At 38.5% G+C, this 22,217-nt stretch overlaps 1 protein-coding gene across 1 annotated transcript in view; it reads left to right on the top strand.

Moving 5' to 3' along the window:
- The window catches only part of SYT10 (synaptotagmin 10), a 48,960-nt gene extending 34,285 nt beyond the window's left edge, over positions 1-14,675 (top strand). The window contains exon 7 of the mRNA XM_080391478.1: positions 1,038-14,675. Coding sequence (XP_080247604.1) covers positions 1,038-1,109 — 72 coding nt within the window. The 3' untranslated portion in view covers positions 1,110-14,675. The remainder of the gene's footprint in view (positions 1-1,037) is intronic.
- Positions 14,676-22,217: the final 7,542 nt, after the last annotated feature.

Below are 22,217 nucleotides of genomic sequence, written 5' to 3'. Positions count from 1 at the left end.
TCTGAGAATCATGAAAATCAGTGCAGCATCTGTGGAACAGCTAAAAGATCCTTACCACAATCTAAATCTAGTTGCAATGGTTTATTGATTACTTAAATGTGCCATTTCAAAAGTTTCCATGATGCGCTGGTGGATATTGTAAGATTAAATTAAGACATTCAAAATTCCTAGAGATTATGATAAAGGAGCTTACATCCACTTAAAAGAGATCATTTGCAAGTAATTCAAAAGCAATCATTTCCTATTCAAAAATCTTTAGCTTGAACAGTTATGTTGCTAAAACATTAATCTGAAACTGGCCTGCTAATTAGGCTAAATTGAGGCATCATACCAGCAGCTACCTACAGAGTTACCCAAACAGACACTTATTGGAAGCTTATGCAAATGCACAGGTGATTATACCTACAAGTCCCTGGGCTTCCCTCTTCAAGATGCTGCAGCCACCTCACTGGTTTTCTGTATGTAAAATGCTCACAGCTTTGGGCTCAGAAAAATTCATATTGAAGCCTCAAGAAGCCACAGGCCCTGTTTTGGGACACAGAGGACGCACTGTTTAGACCTTCCCAAAAGCAGACTCTGTAGAATAATGAGTTGCTCTCTGAGGAGTCACACACCACTTGGTTTCCCCACTGTGTAGGACATGGCTGCACAGCGTGTCTGGTGACAAGTAGGAAAAGCCCAACAGCAAGGCCTCAGGAGAACACCTGCTAGAAGAGTGTGAGGGCAGAGCAACAGAGTCAGTGCAGTAGAGAAGCCTCTTTTCAGGGGTTCGTGGCTCTCCCTGGATCATGTAAGTTTGGAGACAGAGGTACCACCCCTGCTTGGTGAAATGAACCCACTCCTGTGAAATGAGCCAGAGGCATTTTTAGGAGATCACTTGAGGAATTTTCTTTCCATTATTAGTTCTGCTGGAGACTTTGATCCGGAAAGGGTCTAGGTGCGATTTGGGTTCTTTGAGGGAGTCTCTCATCCTCTGAAATAAGTGTGATGCACAGCCACATGTGATCACATTTGTAAAACTAACACTTTTCTTGCAGTTACCTGGCCGAGCAACCAGTTTTGATAGCCAGGGATCTTGTTCATCACCAAAACCACCGCTTACGCCCTAGGGAACAGGAATGGATTCACCATGTCCAGTGTCCAAAGCTCCCTTGTAGCTCATATCTACGTAAACAGAAGGTTCGGCTTCCGCAGATGAACTGTATCCATATTTTTTTATTCAAATACATTTTTCCTATTCTAAGTCTTATATTACAGTTTATAATCATTTCTTAATGTATGAATGAAGTTGACTTGAGCCAAATATAACCCTTCCTCATACAAATTCATTCACTTGTTTTCTCACTGGCATATATCCAGTGTCATATCCAAGTAGTATTTTGATATGACCTCTATCTTTGCATAGACAAAGAAAAAAAAAATCCCCAATAAATCCCTTAAGCAATTCAAAACACTGCAGCTTGTAATGCCTAATTCTTTTGCAGGAGAGCAAATAGTCATACATAGCTCATGCAGTGAGTTTCTTCTAAATTGCACTAAATCCTCTATGACTTCTCAAGAAAACACTTCAAGCTGAATGTTGCATGAAAAAACAACTGTTGTCATGTTTTGGGCGTTTGGAAAATCAGTTCATTCCTTGGGCAGGGAGGAAGGGTTGATCAAAAGCCCACTGAAGCCAATGAGAAGGACCCTACTGGCTTCACTGGGTTTTAGTTCAGCCTTTATGAAACAGGTCTCACAACTGGATCTATGCAGTTATAATCTTCCAGCAATCGAGATGCCGGCTGCCCCTACAGGAACTCTTTGTCCTGTCCGGGAAAACAACCAGGCACGTGCAGCCAGGCAAGTGGCTGTACCTCAGCAGCTGGTTTGCTTCAACGACCCACCGGCTGATGAAGAGCTAGCTCAGATGTCTCTGCATGGCACTGGACAGCGCGTGTACAGGTATCGTTGTGGAAAGCTAATGTTGCTGCAGTGAGTTGTGTAGAAGTGGATGTAGCTCCACAGAGGTGTAGCTGTCTCCTGATGAGGTGCATCCAGCCCCTTCAAAGTAGCCCATTTGCTGCTGGCATCATGCAGTCTTTACTTGGTCTTCACACAGGTCAAACTGTAGATGAGAGAATGCTCTGAAGTAAAGGAACTGATTTAATATGTTTAAGCTGTTAAAAAAAAAAAGATAAAAACCTGCAGTTATGCACAACATTTTTCTGATTCTTGATTTAACATGACAATATTAGATTTCTTTGAAGATATTTTGAGTAAGTGCATAACTCACATGAAATAGTTCCTGGTCCCTGACTGGATATCTCTAGGATTATCATGCTAAATATGATTTTGAGATATGTTTTCTGTCAATATATGGAGAGAGAAATTGAAATGTAACAATTTTATAAACTAGTAAACTCATGTATTAGAATACACAGTGACAGCAGATGCAAAAATTATTGGCTGAAGTGAGCTGCTTTAAAAACAAGAAGAGAACTACATATTATTTTGTGCATTTAGCTCTTTTTAACACTGCAGTTGACCTCAGTCCATTATTTTTTTTTTTCTGTTTTTCTTTTTTCTTTCTGCGAAGAACGTGTCAAAGACTGCATGACTGGGACTGAGATTAAGTTGAACTGCAACTAGGAAAAAGTTGAGGTGGTGGCTCTTTTTGTATGTTTGTAATGTATAAAGAAAACTAAGAAGATAATGTTTTCCAAAATAGTGTTTTTACAGAAGTGTCATACATGAGAAAAACGCTAATGGAAGTTTGATTTATGATAATGGAAGCATTTCTGAGAATTAATCTATTTTTGAAATGAAAAGGCAGTTTACACAGACTTCTGAAGAACCATTTTGGCTTGATTACTTTGGCCTGGTAGATACAGAATATGTTTATGAAGATCCAGTCCCTCCATTCCATTAACTAATCTCTAAGACAGTCAGATATGCCTTGATGTGTCTTAACTGCTCCAGTAAAGGGAGGCTGGTCTTCACATTACAGTGTTTCTAAGGCAAAAAAAGGAGGCAGGTTTCATACCTTGCTTTCTGTGCCTACAAACACAGCAAGCAAGCAAGCAAATAAATACATCTTTCAGACATTCTTTACAAACTAAAAAGAAAAAAAAAAAAGGCTCCAGCCCAACGTTTTGAATGTCTGTTCCAGGTTGCTATTCATGGCTTCTGGTCAGAAATAGTTTTTCACAGAGAGGGTTAGTAACGCTGAACACTGATCCTCCCTGCTCAAGATTGTATTTTCATAACCATAAATACAGAGCAGCCTTGCAGAATTTCATTTCTTTGCTCTGGGTGAGTAATTTTTTAAATAGGAGATCAAGCTCTCCTCTGTGGGTGTTTTTTCCTCCCATCATTGTTGTCATCATGAGATTCTGTGGCCTAGATAATTTTCATCATGATTTTGCAAGGTTGATATAGAAACAGAGATATATGTATGTGGAAATGGAAAAATATTTTGTGTATACATTTATCTTAATATAAATTATATCAGCAGTGGCCTTTGTGGCCTAGAAAATACTTTTTGTAATGTGGTACTGTAACAGTTAACTAAATATTCTTTGCACTTTTTTGCACCTAATATCCAAAAAGCTAACAATTTCACAATCAAATGTAGCATAAGTGTTCAGCAATGAGCAACACCTTTTTAACTATTTCATTGTTCTCTATGAGTATCCTGTATGTTTCATTATAAGTAGTAAGGTATTTCAAGATTCATTTTCTTGAATTTAAATTGTTGTCAAACACCAAAGGAATAATAGCTCAGTTTGTGCCCTCTTGTTGTGTTATTTTTCGTATTGTTAATAACAATAGTGAATTACTTCTGTATCTAAACTTGATTCATGGGTGCTCTGCATCTAGGAAAAAACAGGTTGCAAAATTATAAGGACATCAAACTTCCAAAATGATCTGCTAGTTAATTATTTTTAGTCCTGTATCAGTGATTAATAGAATTAAAGCAAAAACTTCTATTTTTAACTTTTTTTCCCCACTGCTTTCTTAGCTATCTCACAAGGCAGGGTATAGATTTAGTATGACCAACCCATTGGCTTACAGAGCCTGGTTCATAAGTTACTCTCTGAGTGTATTCACAGAAGCACCAAGTAAAAACTTAGCACAGTGAATATGTTGCTTTTTGTATCTCTTTATTAGGATATTGAAAATATTGTCATTTGGAGAAGTTGTAAGCTCCCTGCTTCCTTCCTGATTTTTATTTATTTATTTATATTTTTTTTTGCTTACTCACATTTCTGCCATATCACAAAAATTAGCCTAATTTGAGCAAAATCAAATCTGGCAAATGCTTGGCGTAAAATACATTATAGAAATTTTATAACAGTTTGAAAAACTCACATTCCTAAAAGCCTGATTTATTTTTATTGAAATGATTTACTGGAAACAGTAACAGTACTTAAAAAGAATTGCATTTTGCACTGCAGAGCTTTTTTATACTTTCACACTGCAGACAGTAGCGTAGGTGAGCACATGCTCAGTTGGATGTAAGTCACGTATTGCCCTCCGTGATCTCAACTTTAGAGCACTGTATTGCATACACCTGCCGGTATGGCCCTTCCTCTCACTCTCCCAGCACACAACCATCTTTTTCCCCACCACCTTTTGTCTATATTGGGCTTCTGCTCAAGCAGTAGAGACCTGACCCTTACTTTTCTCTGCAGCACCGAAAGCTGCCTCCTGGCCTTACAAAAATAGTAACATGAAACTTGTGGGGTCTTTATCAAAAGGTGTAGCTACATCGCTCATTTTCATTCTATGAAGAGTTGTCAGGGAAGTAACTTCCCATCTCCACAGTCCCTTATAATAATCAGACATTCAGAAATCAGTAGTCCTGTCCTGGGTTTTTTGGCTTCTAGCAAGCACTGAAAGAGCAATATACATATCTCAGGGATACGTATATTGGTCAGGGACAGAGAAAGTGGCAAGAACCAATAAGATAAGACAAAACTTTGTCTATCAGGACAAAAGTTCCCATCCAAATTTTCTTCTTTAATATATTGAATTGTTTTGACTTCTTATGTTTAAGTAATAAAACCGTACATTTTTCTTAATGAATCACAACTCCATTCAATATTTTTGAAGAAAATGTTGAGCAGACATGGAATGTCTTCACTGGGTTGATTTTATTCCAAGGGAAAAAGCAAATACTTCCTAATTTCTTTCTATGGATGCATTTTTTGAGCAATACTAAGAAAACTTTAAGTTCCAAAAAAAGGCTTTTCTTGTCCCATTGTCCTGTTTCTCAGTTTTTTAACTGGCATCAATGTAATCCTTTTGAAAGTTTTAACATGATGATGCAAAACAAATACATGGTAGCCTAGTTCCAAGATTATTTTGCTCTGTCTTTTTAATCAGCTAATTGTTTGTATCTTATAAACTTTTAATGTACTAACTTTTTATTACACTCCATTAATTTAACAAGCTTTATACATCTGAAATCAAATTTGGCTATATTTTTTAAGTGTGTAAACATTCAAAAGAAAGGTGAGTAACAATTGTAGAACTGTTATAGAATTCATCTCTTACTAAAAATGTCATATTTTTCAGAGACCCATAAATGTGCCTGCAAAATTTGAAAACCACCTTGTTAGAGCATGCAAAAGCCTAGATTCACACATACAAGTATTTGCACTTGCAAAATGTATAACCATTATTATTTAGCACTTCTATTACAACAGAACTCCTGTGCCTAATCAGAAATATGTTTTGGTTTGTGATAAATACTGGACAAATCTGTACAGCGTGACAGCTCTTTGACCTGAAAAGTTCATATGGCTTTATTTCTACAAATGAATATGCTTGAAAATTCTGTCATTTTTTTAGTATGACTTATATGTTAATTAGACAGTGAGACAAAACTCATATAATATCTGTTAGACCATCCAAAAAATAGATGTATAGTATATATGATAGGACTATTAGTGCATGTTTTGGTGGAAAACTTTCTCTCTCATTCACACTACAGCTGAGTGCCAGTTTAATCCTTTGCTCAGGATTCACTTTCACTTAGCTTCTGAGGCTTTTCAGTCTAAACTGAGCTCTCTGGTGTCAGAAAATCATGGCGCAGAGCTGAGAAAGACAAAGGAAAATGTGACAGTAGTCACAGAACTACTCAAGGCAACTGCAAACAGTTTGAAATGAAAAACCTCCTTTCAAAATTGATAATCATTACAAAATTGATATCTCTTGTCCTTTCTATACTGTAAAGCGGGAAGAGAGATGTTCTTGAAGAAGAGTCAGCATTAGGCATAGGAGTTAATTGAGGTGCTGGTCTCAATCATTTGACATTTCCAAGGCAAATAATACCTTAGCTTCAAAAAGTATCTTTCATTTACTCATCCAAATGAATAAATATCTCCTGCACAATTCCCCTTTTCCTTAGCCCCAGCTGGAAACTGGCAGTTTTTTAACAGCACGCAAGAAACCAAGAGCTGAAACTCAGAGAAAGTGAAGCTGCAGGTGGGATTTAAATAGCACAGCGGAATCTGGCCAGGAAAATGGAACTAACACCTTCAATCTTGTGCTGTGTGCTAGGGGATGCTTGATGATAACAAGTGCTCAGGGCTGTGATTTTATGTTTTATCTGATAGTACCTCTAGAATTTTGCTGTTGCTGGGAAACCTCTTCTTTAGTGGCTTAGAGAGGAGAAAGCCTCTGGTATTGCTATGTAAAAATTTTCCACCTGAATATAGACTGTAACTCTTATGTTACATGGGACTTAGTCCTCTGGAAGGGGATGTTGAATTTGCAGGACAGGAAAAATCAAGGCTTTGCACTGTACCGTCATGAAGTACCACTCGCTTTGTTGATACTAAGGACAAGCATTGGTGCCTTACTGAGCCAAGGGAGGTCATTTGGGACAGTACTCTATTGCTAAGCCTGTGTTGGTGAACCATGTTAGCACAGTTGAAGACCCTCGGTACCAACATTGTCAAAATGTAACTAATACATATAAATACAGGTTATATAGGTTATCAGAGTACCAAAGCTCTTTCCAGTGGGAAAGACCTACCAACTCCCTGATACATAAGACAATGTGCTCTGAAAGTTGGATCTGCAGGAAGTCACGTAGCTGCTGTGATGAAAGTGGAGCTGCTCTGTAATAATTTATGAATACAAGATGTTGACTTGGCTATTGGTTTCAAATTAGGCGAGTTCCTTAAGTAGGCCTTCTGGGAAAAAAGAACAGTAGGCAGAAAATGTTTGATGAGGGAATGCCTTTTAGAAGAAAATTATATTTGCAGAACTTTAATGTCCATCCTGGTGGCCCAGGAGATTCTACCAATGCTACAGCCAGCGTGAAAAATGTATCTCATCTAAAACAGTGAAAACCCAAGCAGGCATAGGAAAAAAAAAACCATAGGAAAGATCAAGAGATCTGTTTCAGAACAGACAATATTTATGTCTGATCAGGCTGGGATGCAAGATGTTGCTATAGTTTACAAAGAGAACAGTCTGGGTTACTCTCGCATTAATGGATGGGAAAATTTGAGGCCGGACAGTTATACATATAAGACTGTTATTTTCAAATCCATTTATTTGAAATATTTAGGTTTATATTTTAAGCTTAGATATTTAAATAGTATTCTATTTTTAATTAAATGGAGTATTCACAGATTCCCTGAAAGAAAAGTTGCAAATCCATTCAGACTGTCTGGGTTGACACAGCATAACTTAGGAGAATTTTGAGATCCTGCCTCTCCCCTGGATAAGTGAAGTCAGGAAGCTTGACATGAAAAGAGAACTCGAGACAGCCAAGGAAAGGAGGAGGGTACAGCTATTTCGTGACAACTTCAGAGCTCACGGAGAGCTTTGCCACACACTTATTACACAGGGCATAGCAAGAGTGCCAGCAACATGTTTTCATGACAGCAGCCTACCCTGTATACAGTTTTCCTCTCCCTCAAAATACAATCATATAAATGTTTTTGAGATATTTCTTCTTGGGATCTTATCATACCTTAGAAATTCAAACCCGTGAAGTAAAGCAAGTCTATTTGTACATCTACCCATGAGGAAATTAAAAGGGTGGGGAAATCAAAACCTCAGTAAAAATCAAGAGAGCTCTAGAACATAGCTAAAGTTGCCTTCCTGTATAGAATAATGGTATAGGGTTGAGACCTGTTATCTTGAAACCTCTTCGGGCTGAAAGGAAAGGCTGTGTTTCCTATTATAAAACAGTATTTTTCTGCAGGTACAGAATTCCTACTTGCCTAGGCCCTAATTAGATTCCTAATATCAGAGATGTTCTAACAAATGCTTGTTAACATAACAGGCATTTTAGGCACTTAAGATTAACATCGCTAGAAAGGAGTTTGGTTTTTTTTGCGATGGTTTCTAGGTTAACTTCACAGAGGAGCAGTTGTGGGCTGTTAGCTGGTTTTGTGAAGCAGATACATTACAGTCTGCAAAAGGAGAGAAATAAAGGTTAGAGTCGTGTGGGTTTTTTTCCAATATACTATGAGTTGAGATTGATAATTGCAACAGAAGTGAAGAGGACAACAAGATGTTTAATTTTTTTTGTGGCACCTGAGCCATGAACATGAGAGAAGTGAGAAGGGGAAACACTGAGCATATAAAAAGCTCTTTAGAAAAGAACTGTTAAAAAGTGGAAAGCATAAGAAGAGGGTGAATTTACAGTATTTTCAATAGTCAAAAATGTCTGTGTAGCAAACAAACAAAAAAAAAAGGTGATTTTTTTATGTAATCCCCAACTTCATATCTTGTATAGCCATTTGCATGCCTACGAGGGTATCGGCAGCCACGTTACAGAACTTGGGTCTGTTCTTAAAATAAAAACCAGCCCTCCACCCCACAGAACCCAATCCCACAGGATTTACAATGCAAAGAGCACTGGTAGTTGCTCACAGCACATCCTGCCCCTCCAATCTTTCTCTTGCATCATAAGTGAGGCAAAAAAGGCACATTGCTGGCACATGCCCAGGCACATTCCTCTCCAGATGCTGTAATGGTCTCCTGTTTATTCGCACCTGGCATAGGCTGGAAAATCTCCAACAGGTGAAAATCATTTTTATATAATGTCGCCTCTTCACATTTTCAAAGCTTCTGACAATCAGTACTTGAATTGCCAACACGAAACACCTCTGAAAATGCTGCTGTGATACACAAGGTACTGGGGTACTGGTTTTATTTACAAGTTAAGCCTAAACTAAAGTCACACAATGGGGGACGAATTATTGGGCTGTTGCAGGTGCTAATTCTCTGATGACTCACAAAACTGAAGTCATAATTATGGTGTATTTCTCACTTAATATCCCACAGGTCTTTGTGTGTGAATAGGGTCCTGGAACTGATGTTGCAGACAAATTCCCTCTCCTCCTGCTCTATCTGTTCATGGAGGTTCAGCTGAATAATGAATTTTTACTCCTTTGTCCTAAATTGTCACACAGTACTGAGTGTACTGTGATTGTTTCACCCTGGGAGTGGCTGCCTCTAACTGAAAATCAGAGAGATCAATAGAGGACCATTACTTCCCTCGCTAGGGTTTTCTGAGGCTTAATTGCAAAATAACAGTTATGAGAGAAATGACTGCATAGCTGAACAATACGTAGAATTGCCAGCTGTAATTATTTTTGGCAAATGGGTATGTGTGGATGGGTGTGTCTTTCTTCTTTAAGTAAATTGAGATTTGGCTACCACAGAAAATGAACGAGGACATTTCATAGACTCACCAAAAAGCACTTTACACTCATATTTGTTCCTTTCAGGCTTTATGTACTGTAAGTGTTTAATGATCTTAATTATCCTTATAGCACAAGAACTTGATTCATTTATTTAAACCTTCAACCTTTTCAGTTCTTAGTTCATCAAGGTAACTTTGGGCCAGAGAATCAAACTCACTAAGGAAAAGGTACAGCTTTATCTTAGCCAGCAACTGAATCTGCACAGCTCGACCTTTTCCATATTCCCCTGAAAGGGAGCCTGGCACTGTTGCACTTTAGCTACTTGCTAGTAGCCGACAGACAATTGTAGGTCATAGCCAAGTGTCAGAGAAGCTCTGAGGATTAACCTCTAAAATCCTGGATCCGATTCTGCATGCCCTCCAGAAACAGGGCAGCCTGTGAAGTCAAAGAGCAGCCCTACCTAAAGAGGGCTTGATAATGAGCAATCTGTGCTGAGAAAAGAGAGTTCATTCAAATTGTTCCAAGGCATCTTTTAGATTTTTTTTTTTGCCTTGTTTTCTGTACTGGTGTTAAAAATGAACTTTTTCTCAAGACAACTTTAATCTCTAGCAGGGCAAAAAGTGGTACTAAAGTACCAATCTACTCACGCACTGAAATGATTTTCACGCAAAAAAAAAAATTAAAATGCCTTTTATAAAAGATATCTGTGGCAGCAAACCAGGAAGATGCTGAAAAAAATACATTTTGCTTTTTCTGTGATTTTTTTTTTTTAATAGACTACTTCGCTTTCCTTTTTTTGAGCTATCTCAAGAAAAATACAAAATGGTAAACGTCTCTAATGTAGCTTTAATATTTATTGAAATAATATAGCACAAAAAAGTGATACAATTCAGCCTTTTCAAATGTAGTTTTAACAATACACATTTATATATTTTACATTGCTACAATCCTTACCGAAATCTATTCATTACCTTATTGCCAATATACAAGAACTGTAAAAATCTTTCGAAAGGAATTTTCTTTTAGGTCTGTATCTGGCTACTTTATATGGCAATTGTTCTTCTGTTAATTAAAATGAAAATATTTTTTTAATGTCATGGCAATAGACCATTAAATATATCCAGCAAAATTACTCTGTAAGTCTTTTTAATATGTCAATCCATTTCAAAGCACAGCATTACCTACTTGATCAGCCCACCGCTGAAATCGAGCAGAAACACTGCTGTTGATTTCAGTTGGCTTTGCATCAGGTTGCATGTGATGATGTACTATAGCATCTTATGAAATGAACCCAATAAGGAGTCTCAAGGCAAGTGAATGAATTCTCTCATATCCACCATGGATGTTTGTGGCTTGTTGACAGTTTGGACTACATTAAAAGTCTTCAGTGCATCTCTAGGGTATGAACTATTATTGAAAATGCTGATTTACTAATAATAGCAAGAAATATGAGCCTCCGCTGCCTGATTTGGTAAATAAAAATGTCTGGTCTCTGTAGTCAGGCATGGAGGTCAGGTGTATTTTTACTGGATTTTTTCCTTTTTAATAGTGGCCTACAGTTTTCCACATGATGCCATCTTGCTATTAAAGCTCAGAGGGTGTCTGTATAGGTTAAACCTTTAATAAGTAACATTTAGATAGTCCTGTTGCACATCAGATATAAAGCATTTCTTTTCACTCTATATTTCTATGGAAAAATATAGAACAAAATTTACTTTTGTTAAATAAATAGAAAACTATTTCTCAAGAAAAGGAAAAAAAGTTTCGATATATATTTCATATTGTTTCTTGTTTCTTTTTCTTCCAAGTGTGAGTCTAAATTCTTTCCATTCTCCGTTTCGGTGAGTAGTTTCAGTAGGATATTGGACTTAAATGCAGATGTCTAAGGATGGGATATGGCTAGCTCTCTACCCTACAAGTGGGCACTGCTGGTGTCCTGATTTGGAGACAAGCTTCTGACTTGTGCTTTCTCCCACTTCTGGTGGAGATCATGAGGGCCTTTGTTCAGCAAACCATGTGAAATATTTTTTAAATATGACCTGCAAATCAAATCCCTGTGAATTCACGACAGCTCGGACACACGCCCTGAGCAGATCAGCCGCTCAGGTGCTTTGCTGGCTAGGAACGGAGTGATGCAGGGAGTCTCATGGCTCATTTATGCTAAAAGCCTGTCTCAGCTCCCTCCACGCTAGTGTAGCCATGCTAGCCAGGGTGAGAGTGGGCAAAGCCAAACTGCATTTCTTCATTGTCCTGCTCTGCCCAGTCCTCACCACCTTGGGCAGCAGGACCGCAGCGCTGGCTCCTCTGCACACCAGCCAGGCGCTCCTCTAGCCACTGCAAGGGGAGTCCCAGAAAGCTTCTGCTTTCTTCTCATGAGCTTGTAGTCACACCACGTTCAAGACAACTGGCTTCAGTACGCTCCTCATGAGAACTGAAGTGAGGGGAGTAGAATACAGAAATTAGCCACATATTTTCTTCAGCACACAACATTATGTTTTTCAAGTATATGCTTGTTTGTGGGGAAGGCATTCTCCAGAGTGTATGCTTCAAAAGGTAGGAAGTTAAATTGGAGTTCCTGGCCATAGGAAGCACTGACAGCTAAAAAGAAACGCCACTCAATATTTAAACGGTATTTTGGAATATTCAAAGGAATCACCCAAGACAATGCCTGTCAGAATAAGCGTCTGCTGTGACAGTGTGGGGTTCTGGATTAGGCCCTAACTGGCCCAAACTCTAACAGAACTCCCTACCTTTAAAATAATCTTTATGATTAGATCAGAAATGTTGCCAAGTCTATGTAGCTTACAAAGAACTGCAGAGTTCTTCTAAGATTTTGTCTCTTCTTGCTATGTGGTGTTGGCTGACCAAGATCTAATATTAAATACCTGACTGCTTTAGTACCCTTTATTCAGTGTTCATGATGTGACTTTTTAAATGAAGTCTGTGGTTTGATACCTAGCCATTGTTCAGGTCAATATCCTTGGCTTCTGCGTTATAGAGACAAGAAAACAAAACTTTTTGAACTTGTGTTGCTGGCTTTTTGTATGCGCTAAATGGCCATTTGTGAAACTTGACAGCATAAAATTGTACTACTGATAGTAAATGTCTTTTTTTGCACTAGCCTTTGAGAGCTGTAACACATTTCAGTATTTTTACAATGTATTCTCTAGAAAGTGTGAATCTCTTTGTCAGTTCTGAAAAATATATGTAACAATGAAACCTCAAAAGATGTTATGAAGTGTACAGTTTGTGATAATTTTATATTTAAAAAGACAAGAAAAAGAACTCATTTGAAATAATTTTATTCTAATTGTTTCATATGTATTTTGAACAAGAAATAAAGTGATTAAAATCATTAATGCTTTTGCTTTCTTACAAGGGTAAACTTTTCAAAAGCAAATAGTGATCAGTTGGTTATAATTGCAGAGATCATCTTTTCCTATTTATTCTCTCCCTTTCCCATGCTGGAATTAATTCTTTGTGTACCTGCAGCATATTCCCATTGACCTGATGTCTTAAGATCAACTCAACCTCCAAATCAGTTCATTTTCATTTCCATGGGTGGGAAGATCAGCCTTCGTAACCTTTTGGCTTCAGGTTGAGCACTCCTGTATCCAAGTATCATTACAAAATGTGTTATTCTCATGAATCTGTTACTTTAAAATTCTACACCATGAAGAGGTACAGGCCATTTTTGCCACCAGGTTTGCAGGGCTGGAGACAAAATGTCTTAGAATGAAAACAATTAAATCAAGCAGCTCCATTATTAACTAGTACTTTGTGTAATGCTTTTCACATTATCTTCCATTTCCTGCTATGATATTGTTTACTGTAATCTTCAAAGTCATTAATCCATATTTTAAATAATGGGTTAATTATTCAATTTAAGGCTTTTAAAGTATTCAAGATTATTGAAGCAGTTCACTTAAGAGACACAAGCCTGATTTCCACCTTCCTTGTTCCTAGTTACCTAGTCATTTAGATCAAACAGAAAAGAACCCTACCACCATGAAAAGGATAAAAAAGGCAGATTTGGGCAGGCTTAACTTATGTTTAAGTTGAATTGGTGCTAATGACAAGACGTTATGAAGCAATGATAATCCATGGTAGACAGGCTCAAGCATGTCAGATAATTTGTTGGCACTGAGCCGGACAGCACTGCTTAAAAACAGGAAACCTAAGCTGCAAGTGTTCAGTTTCAGCTGGTTGTGACCTCTTTTCATTCTACCAGCTGCTTAATTCCATCTGATTAAAGCTGGGGGGAAATCACCACTGTAGTATATCTGCAGCACTGGAGAATATTGTCTGAACAAAAATAGTATCCAAGTTCAACATACAAGCAATTGTCCCTTGGCAGGCTTTTGTAATTTTCCTGAAGTGAAATGAGATCTATAGTATTGAGGTTCCAATCCTGTTTCTGATCTCTGCTGGCTGAACATTAATCTAAAGTCAAATTTCTGTGAAGATATAAATGCAGTTCTGTTCTCTGCTTCAATACAGGGCCTTGGTTTACATCTGTGATTGAAAGATTCAGTTTTCTTTGAAAAACTGCTTGATTTTATCTAGCAAAGGTAATGTATTTCTAGTTTGCCATTATCTCTAATCTTACTATTTCCTTTAATATATAAAATACTCATTTTCATTAGAGGGATGGGTTCTGATAGTTATGAGTAGTATAGTTAATTTTGGAAAATTAGCTGTAATTTGTGTAGAAGCAATACCACCTTCTTTAAGACTTCGTTGCAGTCTGTGCAATATAATTTCCTCTTAAAGTCCTAATTCTTCTATTTCACTCATTCCTGAATGTTTCTGCATTCCTTACAATAAGCAAATTTACTAGCCCACAGAGGAGCTGGAGAACATGCAGCTTAATAGGGTGCAAGAACCAGAAGGGAAACCAGGAGCAGATTTTTCAGAAGAAAAGAAAGGAGGGCAAACAGCTCTCAGAGATTTAGCCTTTGTATTAGTTCTGCTCCAACCAATAAGCAAGAAATGGGTATTCTCCAAGGCAGTGTGGTGGCTTCTCCCCAGCTCCCCAGTGCAGGTTGTGTGGGGAGGGTTGTCGGGCTGGGGTTGCAGGTGTCCCCCTCTTCTGCAGTGCCACGTCCCCAGCCTGGCCCCAGCGCAAGGCTCAGGTCAGGCTGCATGGTGGGAGGCTTTGCCCCTTACCCCTCTCCTGCACCTGCTTCTGCAAGTTGAAAGGGCTCAGGATGCACCATGTTGTTTCCAGACTTCCACGTGGTTTTGGACAACCTTATGGTTTGGGGAAACTTTTGGTGGCTTTCCAGCTTGCCTCAGAAAAACACTAAAACAGTTCTGTCCGATTGACCTCAGGAGAGGAGAATGGCTCCTGTAAAAATCCACACTGCTCTACTCTCTAGACCACTGAAAAATAAATACTATATTACACTGCTCTACTCTCTAGACCACTGAAAAATAAATACTATATTATTTCACAAATTATTAAATGTTCTTACATGCAGAGAAGGGTACTGTCTCAGCCAGTGCACACTTATTATGACAACATTAAAAGTGATGCAGAGAAAATCAGGGATCAGAACTGAATCCAGATCTCCTGTCTTCTAGGTCACTACCATTTCTCTAAGTGGATTTGTACTTTGAACGAATTACATGAGAGTCTCCCAAAGGAAAAGTTATGCATAGGGAGGCAGAAAATTAATTTTAAAAAAATTATTTATATAGTGTCCTCTTATCCTGCTAAAACACATTGGTTCAGATAAGGAAGCAGAAATATTTTCTCACAGTAGTGCCTACTATGTCATTCTGAAAGTTGAATAAAAGCCCTCCTGCTGCTACTGTTGTAGATAACAGAACTGGGTTTTTAACTCAAATGACAGACACATGTATTTTTAGAACAAAAGGTCCTGCATGAACTTCATTCTCTGTGCTGCTTCTATGCAGTTTGGCTGATTGCAATGCTGGTTACAGTCATACAAAACAGATTTTTTAAAACCTTTAAGACTATGGCAGTATAAAGACAGAAATCTTTATCACTTGTCACAATCTGAAGGTGGCATTTTAGGAGCAGTGCAAGTGCTCTGATTTGCACATGCACTGATTTTGCTTAACATGTCCACCGTGCTTAAATTGCTCAATTACTCTCCCCTTTGGAATTTCAGAATGCAGCAATCACAGCCTAAGCTTTTGTGCTGAAGTGGTGAGCATACTCCCACTCAGGTGCTTTTTTGCCTTCTCCAGCATGTGCCTTTTATGTCCTCAGGCTTCATAATACACCTCTTGAAAAAACAGCCGTTGTCTTTGTGTCAGTGTCATACACCACACAGAGTAGTGCATTTCCAGTTAAGATGACTAGTCACAGTTTCCCATAGCTTTCATAGCTTTTCAAAGTAAATTCTCTTTGCTCTAGTGCTGCTTCTTAAGGGAAATGGTGAAGAAAATTGCTCTGGTCCAAAGAGTAAGTGAGATTGACAAGATTTTGTTGCCTGTCCCAACTCTAACAGAATTTGAAACATAGAGTCTTTGAGGATCAAAATTTTCTTTGAGTGACTGAAGACAACTTTCTGTAAGGTTGGCTGTTATGAAGCACTCACTGAAATTCAAGAATCAAGTCAAGACCTGAGATTTTACATACTAAATACCATCTGTGATGTTACATAAACCCAAAGTATTCGTAAAGTCTTTGCAAAGTAGAATTGGATAGATGTTTTATGCAAAGCTGATTGTGCTTTACTCAATAGTACATAAAAATCCCCAAAATATTGAAATATGACAATGGTTTTATACTTAAATATAGATGAAACTAAAAAAGCAGAAGTATGGCTCACATATTCAGATTTATTGGACTTAGAATTTACATTTGGAAATTCTTGACATTTGAACTCTTCATTTCTGGGCTCTTTGTCCATTAAGTCCCCAGAGAAACCTGCCTAATAAGCTTCTCTGCCTTTAGCCTTGTTCTTTAGGATATGTTAAAGCCAGCTTGTTAAAACAAAATCATAACTATCAGTTTCAGACATCCCCGAATTAAAAGCCATGAAATATTTTTTGTTAAGGAAACATCCTACTAAAATGCCTCTGATACCAAGTCAGACTAAAATGAACTAGCAAACCATCTTAGACAGATCGATAGTTGTCCACGACCTTCCTCATCATTAACAAATTGCAGCGAAGGAGAAAAGTACCTGTGTCCAGCTCCTTATGGCCAGAGCCCTGACCAACACATCAGCCAAATCCCAGACCTGGAAGGTGTCCAGAGAGGCAGCATCAAGCAATTCCTTACTGATTTTCCTTTGTGGATTGTGCTTCTGGCTTAAATGTGCTGAGATTTAGACAAATAATGTCAGGCCTTTTAACTGGTTGGTGAGGTGGGTGTTGGAAACACTTGGCTGGAGAGCATTGCCTCCAGCAGCTCACTAGCACAGGGGTTGGTGGTTCAGTTCTTTCTGTGCATATAGTCAGAAGTGTTTCACAGGAGGACGCTGGAGCAAAACTTTGGTTTGGATTTGTGGCTGCTGGCTGAAAGTGAATGTGGATGTTCTAGGAAATGTATGTCTGGGTTTTTTTCCTGAAACTTCATTTCTAAACTGTTGATCAGTTCTTTATTCCTAAAACCTGATAAAATCAATCCAATAATTAGTGGTTGGAAACCAAACCTGTCATGCAAACACACAACAGTGGCAAGCACCAGAAAAAATATCCCCTCCTCTTCTTCCCAACTTCCATGAAATCATTTATGTATTCAGAATGACCATCCACGGCAATAACACAGGAGATCATTCTCATCTCACAAACATTTTCTTTGGCAGCAAAAACCGGTTCACATGCTTTAACTGTGGCACAAATGCGCTTTAACGAGATCAGCATAACCATAAATTCAACCTCTATTCAGGATGTTTCAGAGAAGAAGCCTTTTGGGTGAGACAGAAGGAAGAAATCCAGGATAGATAAGAATAATAAAAAAAATAAATGTATTGTCAAACTACACAATGTTTAGTTGCTCTCAGCTGGCTCCCATTAGTTCTCTTGGCCTGGTTTTAAAGTGACTTTACATAAATATCTCTAGCAGAAAAACAAATGTCAGTCATGCAGATAGAACCATTTATCTGAATAGCTGTAGAGCCTGGTTTCTAATTCTTTCAAATGAGAGAAGGAAAGCTGTCTGGCACTACCCATCCATGGTGCCACACGAGGTCTTGGCCAGCTGATTGTGATAACCTGCCTGCAGTGTGGTAATACAAGCTAATTTTGGTATTCGCATAAAGAACTCACATACTCGTATAGACTCTGATTGTCTCCCAGGTGCAGTGAATTATGTGTAATTTTGACTGACATTGTTGTCTGGTAATACTTATCTGTGTGCTTGCCTGCTAGTAATAATTGGATTTCAATATTTACATTGAGTCCTAATTGAATTTGGATATTTAAGTTATATTATGCAGACAAACACAGGCTGCATAGTCAAGTACAATGATATCAAGCATAGCTTTCAGAAATCTAATAGAAAATCTGCAACAAATGTTTTAAAAGTGCACGCTGTACAAATGACAAAGCATATTATGAAATTAAATTCCTTTAAAGTGTTTATTTTTTTTCCTCCTACCTCGGGAATAGTACACGTGGCTAGGAGGGTCACATCTAGATTCTTTCCTGTTCACCAATGAATGTAAACTATTTTGTTTCATCTGGAGACCCTACCACAGCGAGCTGTGGGATTGTACTGAAAGGAAATATTGTTACTGTTCCCTTTCAGGCATGTCACCCAAAAGCCTTCTGCACCGTCCAGGCAGCTCCTTTCCTGTACCCATCATGGTTGATATTTAGGTGACTGCATTAAGCCTCACCTCTCCTCATGGGCAGAACTTACAAAATCCAGGATCAGCTCGGGGAAGTAAGTGTAATCTCCATGGCTTCTCTTTTTGCTTCAGGATTGAAAGCACATGAGACGACTCCCCTTATAACAAGTCCTTCTCTCCTCAGTTCAGGCCGTTTCCATTTGAAACGATACTTTGAATAAAGCTTAGCCCTTTTCCTATCTTCTCTACACCCCTACCTGCATGCAGAGGAAGAACATGACACCCCCCCCCCACTTTACTCTGAATTACTGCAGCCCTGACATACAGCAGTTGTAGAAAATCGTGTGGGAGGGTGATCTATCTTCCTCCACTGCATAAGCAAGACCATGTCCTGTCCTCAGAGCAACTGGCTACATCCAACACCTCTGTTCCACGCAAAAGCGGAGTCCTACCAGCACAGCCCAGAAATATGTTGTTTCCCACCAGCATAATTTTCAGTTGCCAGGGCGACTATCTGCCTTGCCCATCAGTATCTGCTCTTGTTAAACAATACTTCCAACCTAAGAAGGATGCTGAGGAGGCAGCAAAAAAGGCGAAGGGGGAGAGAAAGGGAAGAAAATGGAACATACTAAATTCTAGTGAAAAATATGCAGTTTTGCTTCTGTAAGTGTACCACAGCTGGTGTTGCTTGGTTTTGTTCATACAACTTGATGTGCTCAACCCTGCAGACCGGCAGATATTTCTAAATTACTAGTTTGTCCAAAGAAGTTGAATTAAGAAATTGAGCTATTCTGATTGTGCAAGGTGAGATGCTAAAGAGTAAGAATATATTGTTCCATATCTTCAAAAGCTTTCAGAGTTACAGCTGATTGTCTGGTGAGTGATGACTCTTGCCAAGTGCTGGCTGCAGTCCTAGGTCAGAAGAAATCCACTAAAAATGTTGCTCTATTTTGAATTCAGGCTGCATGCTGCTGGCAGCATCGGATTAGTCACCAGAATATGTTATTCTTCTTTTGGGCCATTGGCACAGGGCTTGATGATGTCAACATTAATCAGAATGTCCTATGACAGGAATAGAGGAACACAGACACATTTCCTTCAGCTGTTTACCTAGGAAACAGAAAAACTAGATGAGTTTTATCATCCATCTTCAGTATCAATGCTTGGTGACAGCAGTCAAAGAGATTACTTTGAGTGTTTAGTGTCACTTTGTATCATTTAGATTTAATAAAGCAAGGAAACTTCTTATTTTGGAACAAACATTCAAATTGCAAGCATTTTGATTCAAGCATAACTATACATTCTGGAGAAACAAATGAGATATACAAACAGGTATAACATCTCTCTACATACAAAGGTGTGTTTTCCCCTGGAAGAGGAATGTTCCTGTTCCCTGCATCCAAAGAAGAGTTTCTGCATATGCAGGTGGGTTCATTACAAGTCACAGTCCTGACTGCTTCTGAAATAATCCTGTTGCTCTCTGTGATGAGTAAGACCAAGCTGACATTGCTCAGTTCTGGCTTCTGAGCAGCACTGGTGCACTGGCGTACAGCACTGGCTGCTGTATACAGTCTGTAAAGGGTTTTCAAACTGGTAAATTTAATTATTGTCTATCAAGATTACTGCAGCCTTTGTTTTAACCTTGGTATAGGGCTTTTGCCTGTACAAGGTACAAATGAAAACACAGACCTGGTCCTTTTGAACTGGGAGTGGTAAGATATCTCGGGTTTCTTAAGAATACTACAGGATTTGTTCTGAGGTGGTTTTTGTTGGTTTTTTTTCATTTTTTTTTCCCAAAACTTCAGCCTTTGGCCCCACAAGAAGGTGCTGGGTTTTAAGCTTTTATTAAAGCAGATGTTACTATTGTGCTGTAAATTTGAGAGTGCAACTGAAGCATACCTGGAAGACTACAAATTCAGATACATGTAAATGTTGACATTCACTACCCACAGTACACACCACATAGGTTTTTGAATAGTTCTGTGAATTTGTGACTATTTGAATTGAGATTATTCCATTTACACTCCTGAAAACTGTAGATTCCTTCACTTTTGAAGTAATACAGCAACTAAAGCTAAGGATTTGTTGGGTGGATTACTGGAGAGATCATGTGCAAGAGTTTGCAGGATCGTTCCTTCTTTATGAAAGGCAGAATCAAGCTTAGAATTAAGCTTCATGAGCTGTAGAGAGTGTGAGCAGAGCCAAGTTATCTTATTTGTTTCCTGTCCTACCCACCTACGTGAACAAATCGTTCCTGTTCTGCTCATCCCTAAAAGGCTGAAATTATTTGTCATAGTGATGGCCCCTCAGTCCCCCTCTGTCTCCCTCAGCTGCATCAATCTAATATTCCTTAACCTGCTGAGCATTTATTTAAGAAATATAAAAGTATTGTCTTCCCCTTTGGTCACAGAAAAAGGAAAAATTTCTCTTTCTTTTTGCTCCATCTTCCCTTATACCCAACCTCAGAACACTACAAAGACAGGGCTGGATCTTCTGTACATTTCTCGTGTCCTACAGTTGCCTGAACAGGCATATGTAGACGAAGGTAACTTGTGCCATGCTGTAACTAGGATGAAGAAATCATTCCTTCAGTTTTGGAGTGTATTTGTGTAAAATCAAACCATCACCGTAGCTAGTGACTAGATTTTCCTCTACTTATCCCCACACTTTGATAACGTTGAGCATTACATTTGGATTTCTGAATGTGTGATACTTATATCCCATGTTCTCTGTGACCTCTGGCTGTTTAAAAGATTGTTTAATTTGTGACATCTGAACAAACACCACAGCTGAACAAACTCTTTCAAACTCCTTTATTCTGTCTCATTTAACATAATGACAAACTGCTTATTACTAATAAATAACCGTGTTCATTTCACACATACCTGCTTAGAATGATCTGTTTCTTTTCATTAAAATGATTCTGAAGTTTCCTATACAGTAAATCTTAGAAGATTGGACATGAAAATTGTAGACCTGACTATTACAAACATGGTTTTTCTTCTGGATTTCTACTAGTCTCTTCCCCAGTGACTCTCATCACTGAGTGTTACAGGATGGAGTAGAGAATACCTCATTCTTAGCTGACACATTCTGACCCTTGGCACCCCACCACTGGCTGCCACCACCATGTTCATGTTCATAATCATGTTCATGATCTGCTTGTCTCAAAAGGTCTTGAACCTTTGGAGTATTCACAGTGAATAACAGATTGTTTATGCTTAAGTTACTCCTACATTCTTGTGGCTAAGCTACTCCCCAATTCTAAGGGGCTAACTAAACCTCGTCTACTTATGTTGACTCTGTTGTCAACTAGGCTTAACTTATGCTAACTCCTATACTCACAGGCATACTTCAACAATTTTGAATACTTTTTCTTATTTCTTAGAGTTTTTGAGTTTTCACTAAATTTTTCACTGTAAAAGTATCCTGCAAAAAGATTGAATTCAAGTTTAGCTTAAAAATAAGCTTGTGAGGGCAACACATAGCACGGAACTAGTTGCCAGCTGGTATACCTGGGGACACCTCCACCAGCTCAAACAGCAGTGGTCAATTTCACCGGTTAAGTTGCACCAAAACAACTATATGTGGAAGTAGCGTAGATTACAAATTATAAGATGATCATTTTAGGCAGCTGAAGCAGAAAAAGTAACCAACACCAACAACTCCCCACCCCACCCCCACCCCCTCAACAACCCCCAAAACCTTAAACCAGCACAATTTAATACTAGCCACGGATAACATGCAATTTGGTAATGTGGCATCATAACAATTACTTGAGATT

This window comes from Falco punctatus (genome assembly GCF_963210335.1).
Source record: "Falco punctatus genome assembly, chromosome: 6".
NCBI lineage: Eukaryota > Metazoa > Chordata > Aves > Falconiformes > Falconidae > Falco > Falco punctatus.
This window is presented reverse-complemented; position numbering and strand designations above follow the sequence as displayed.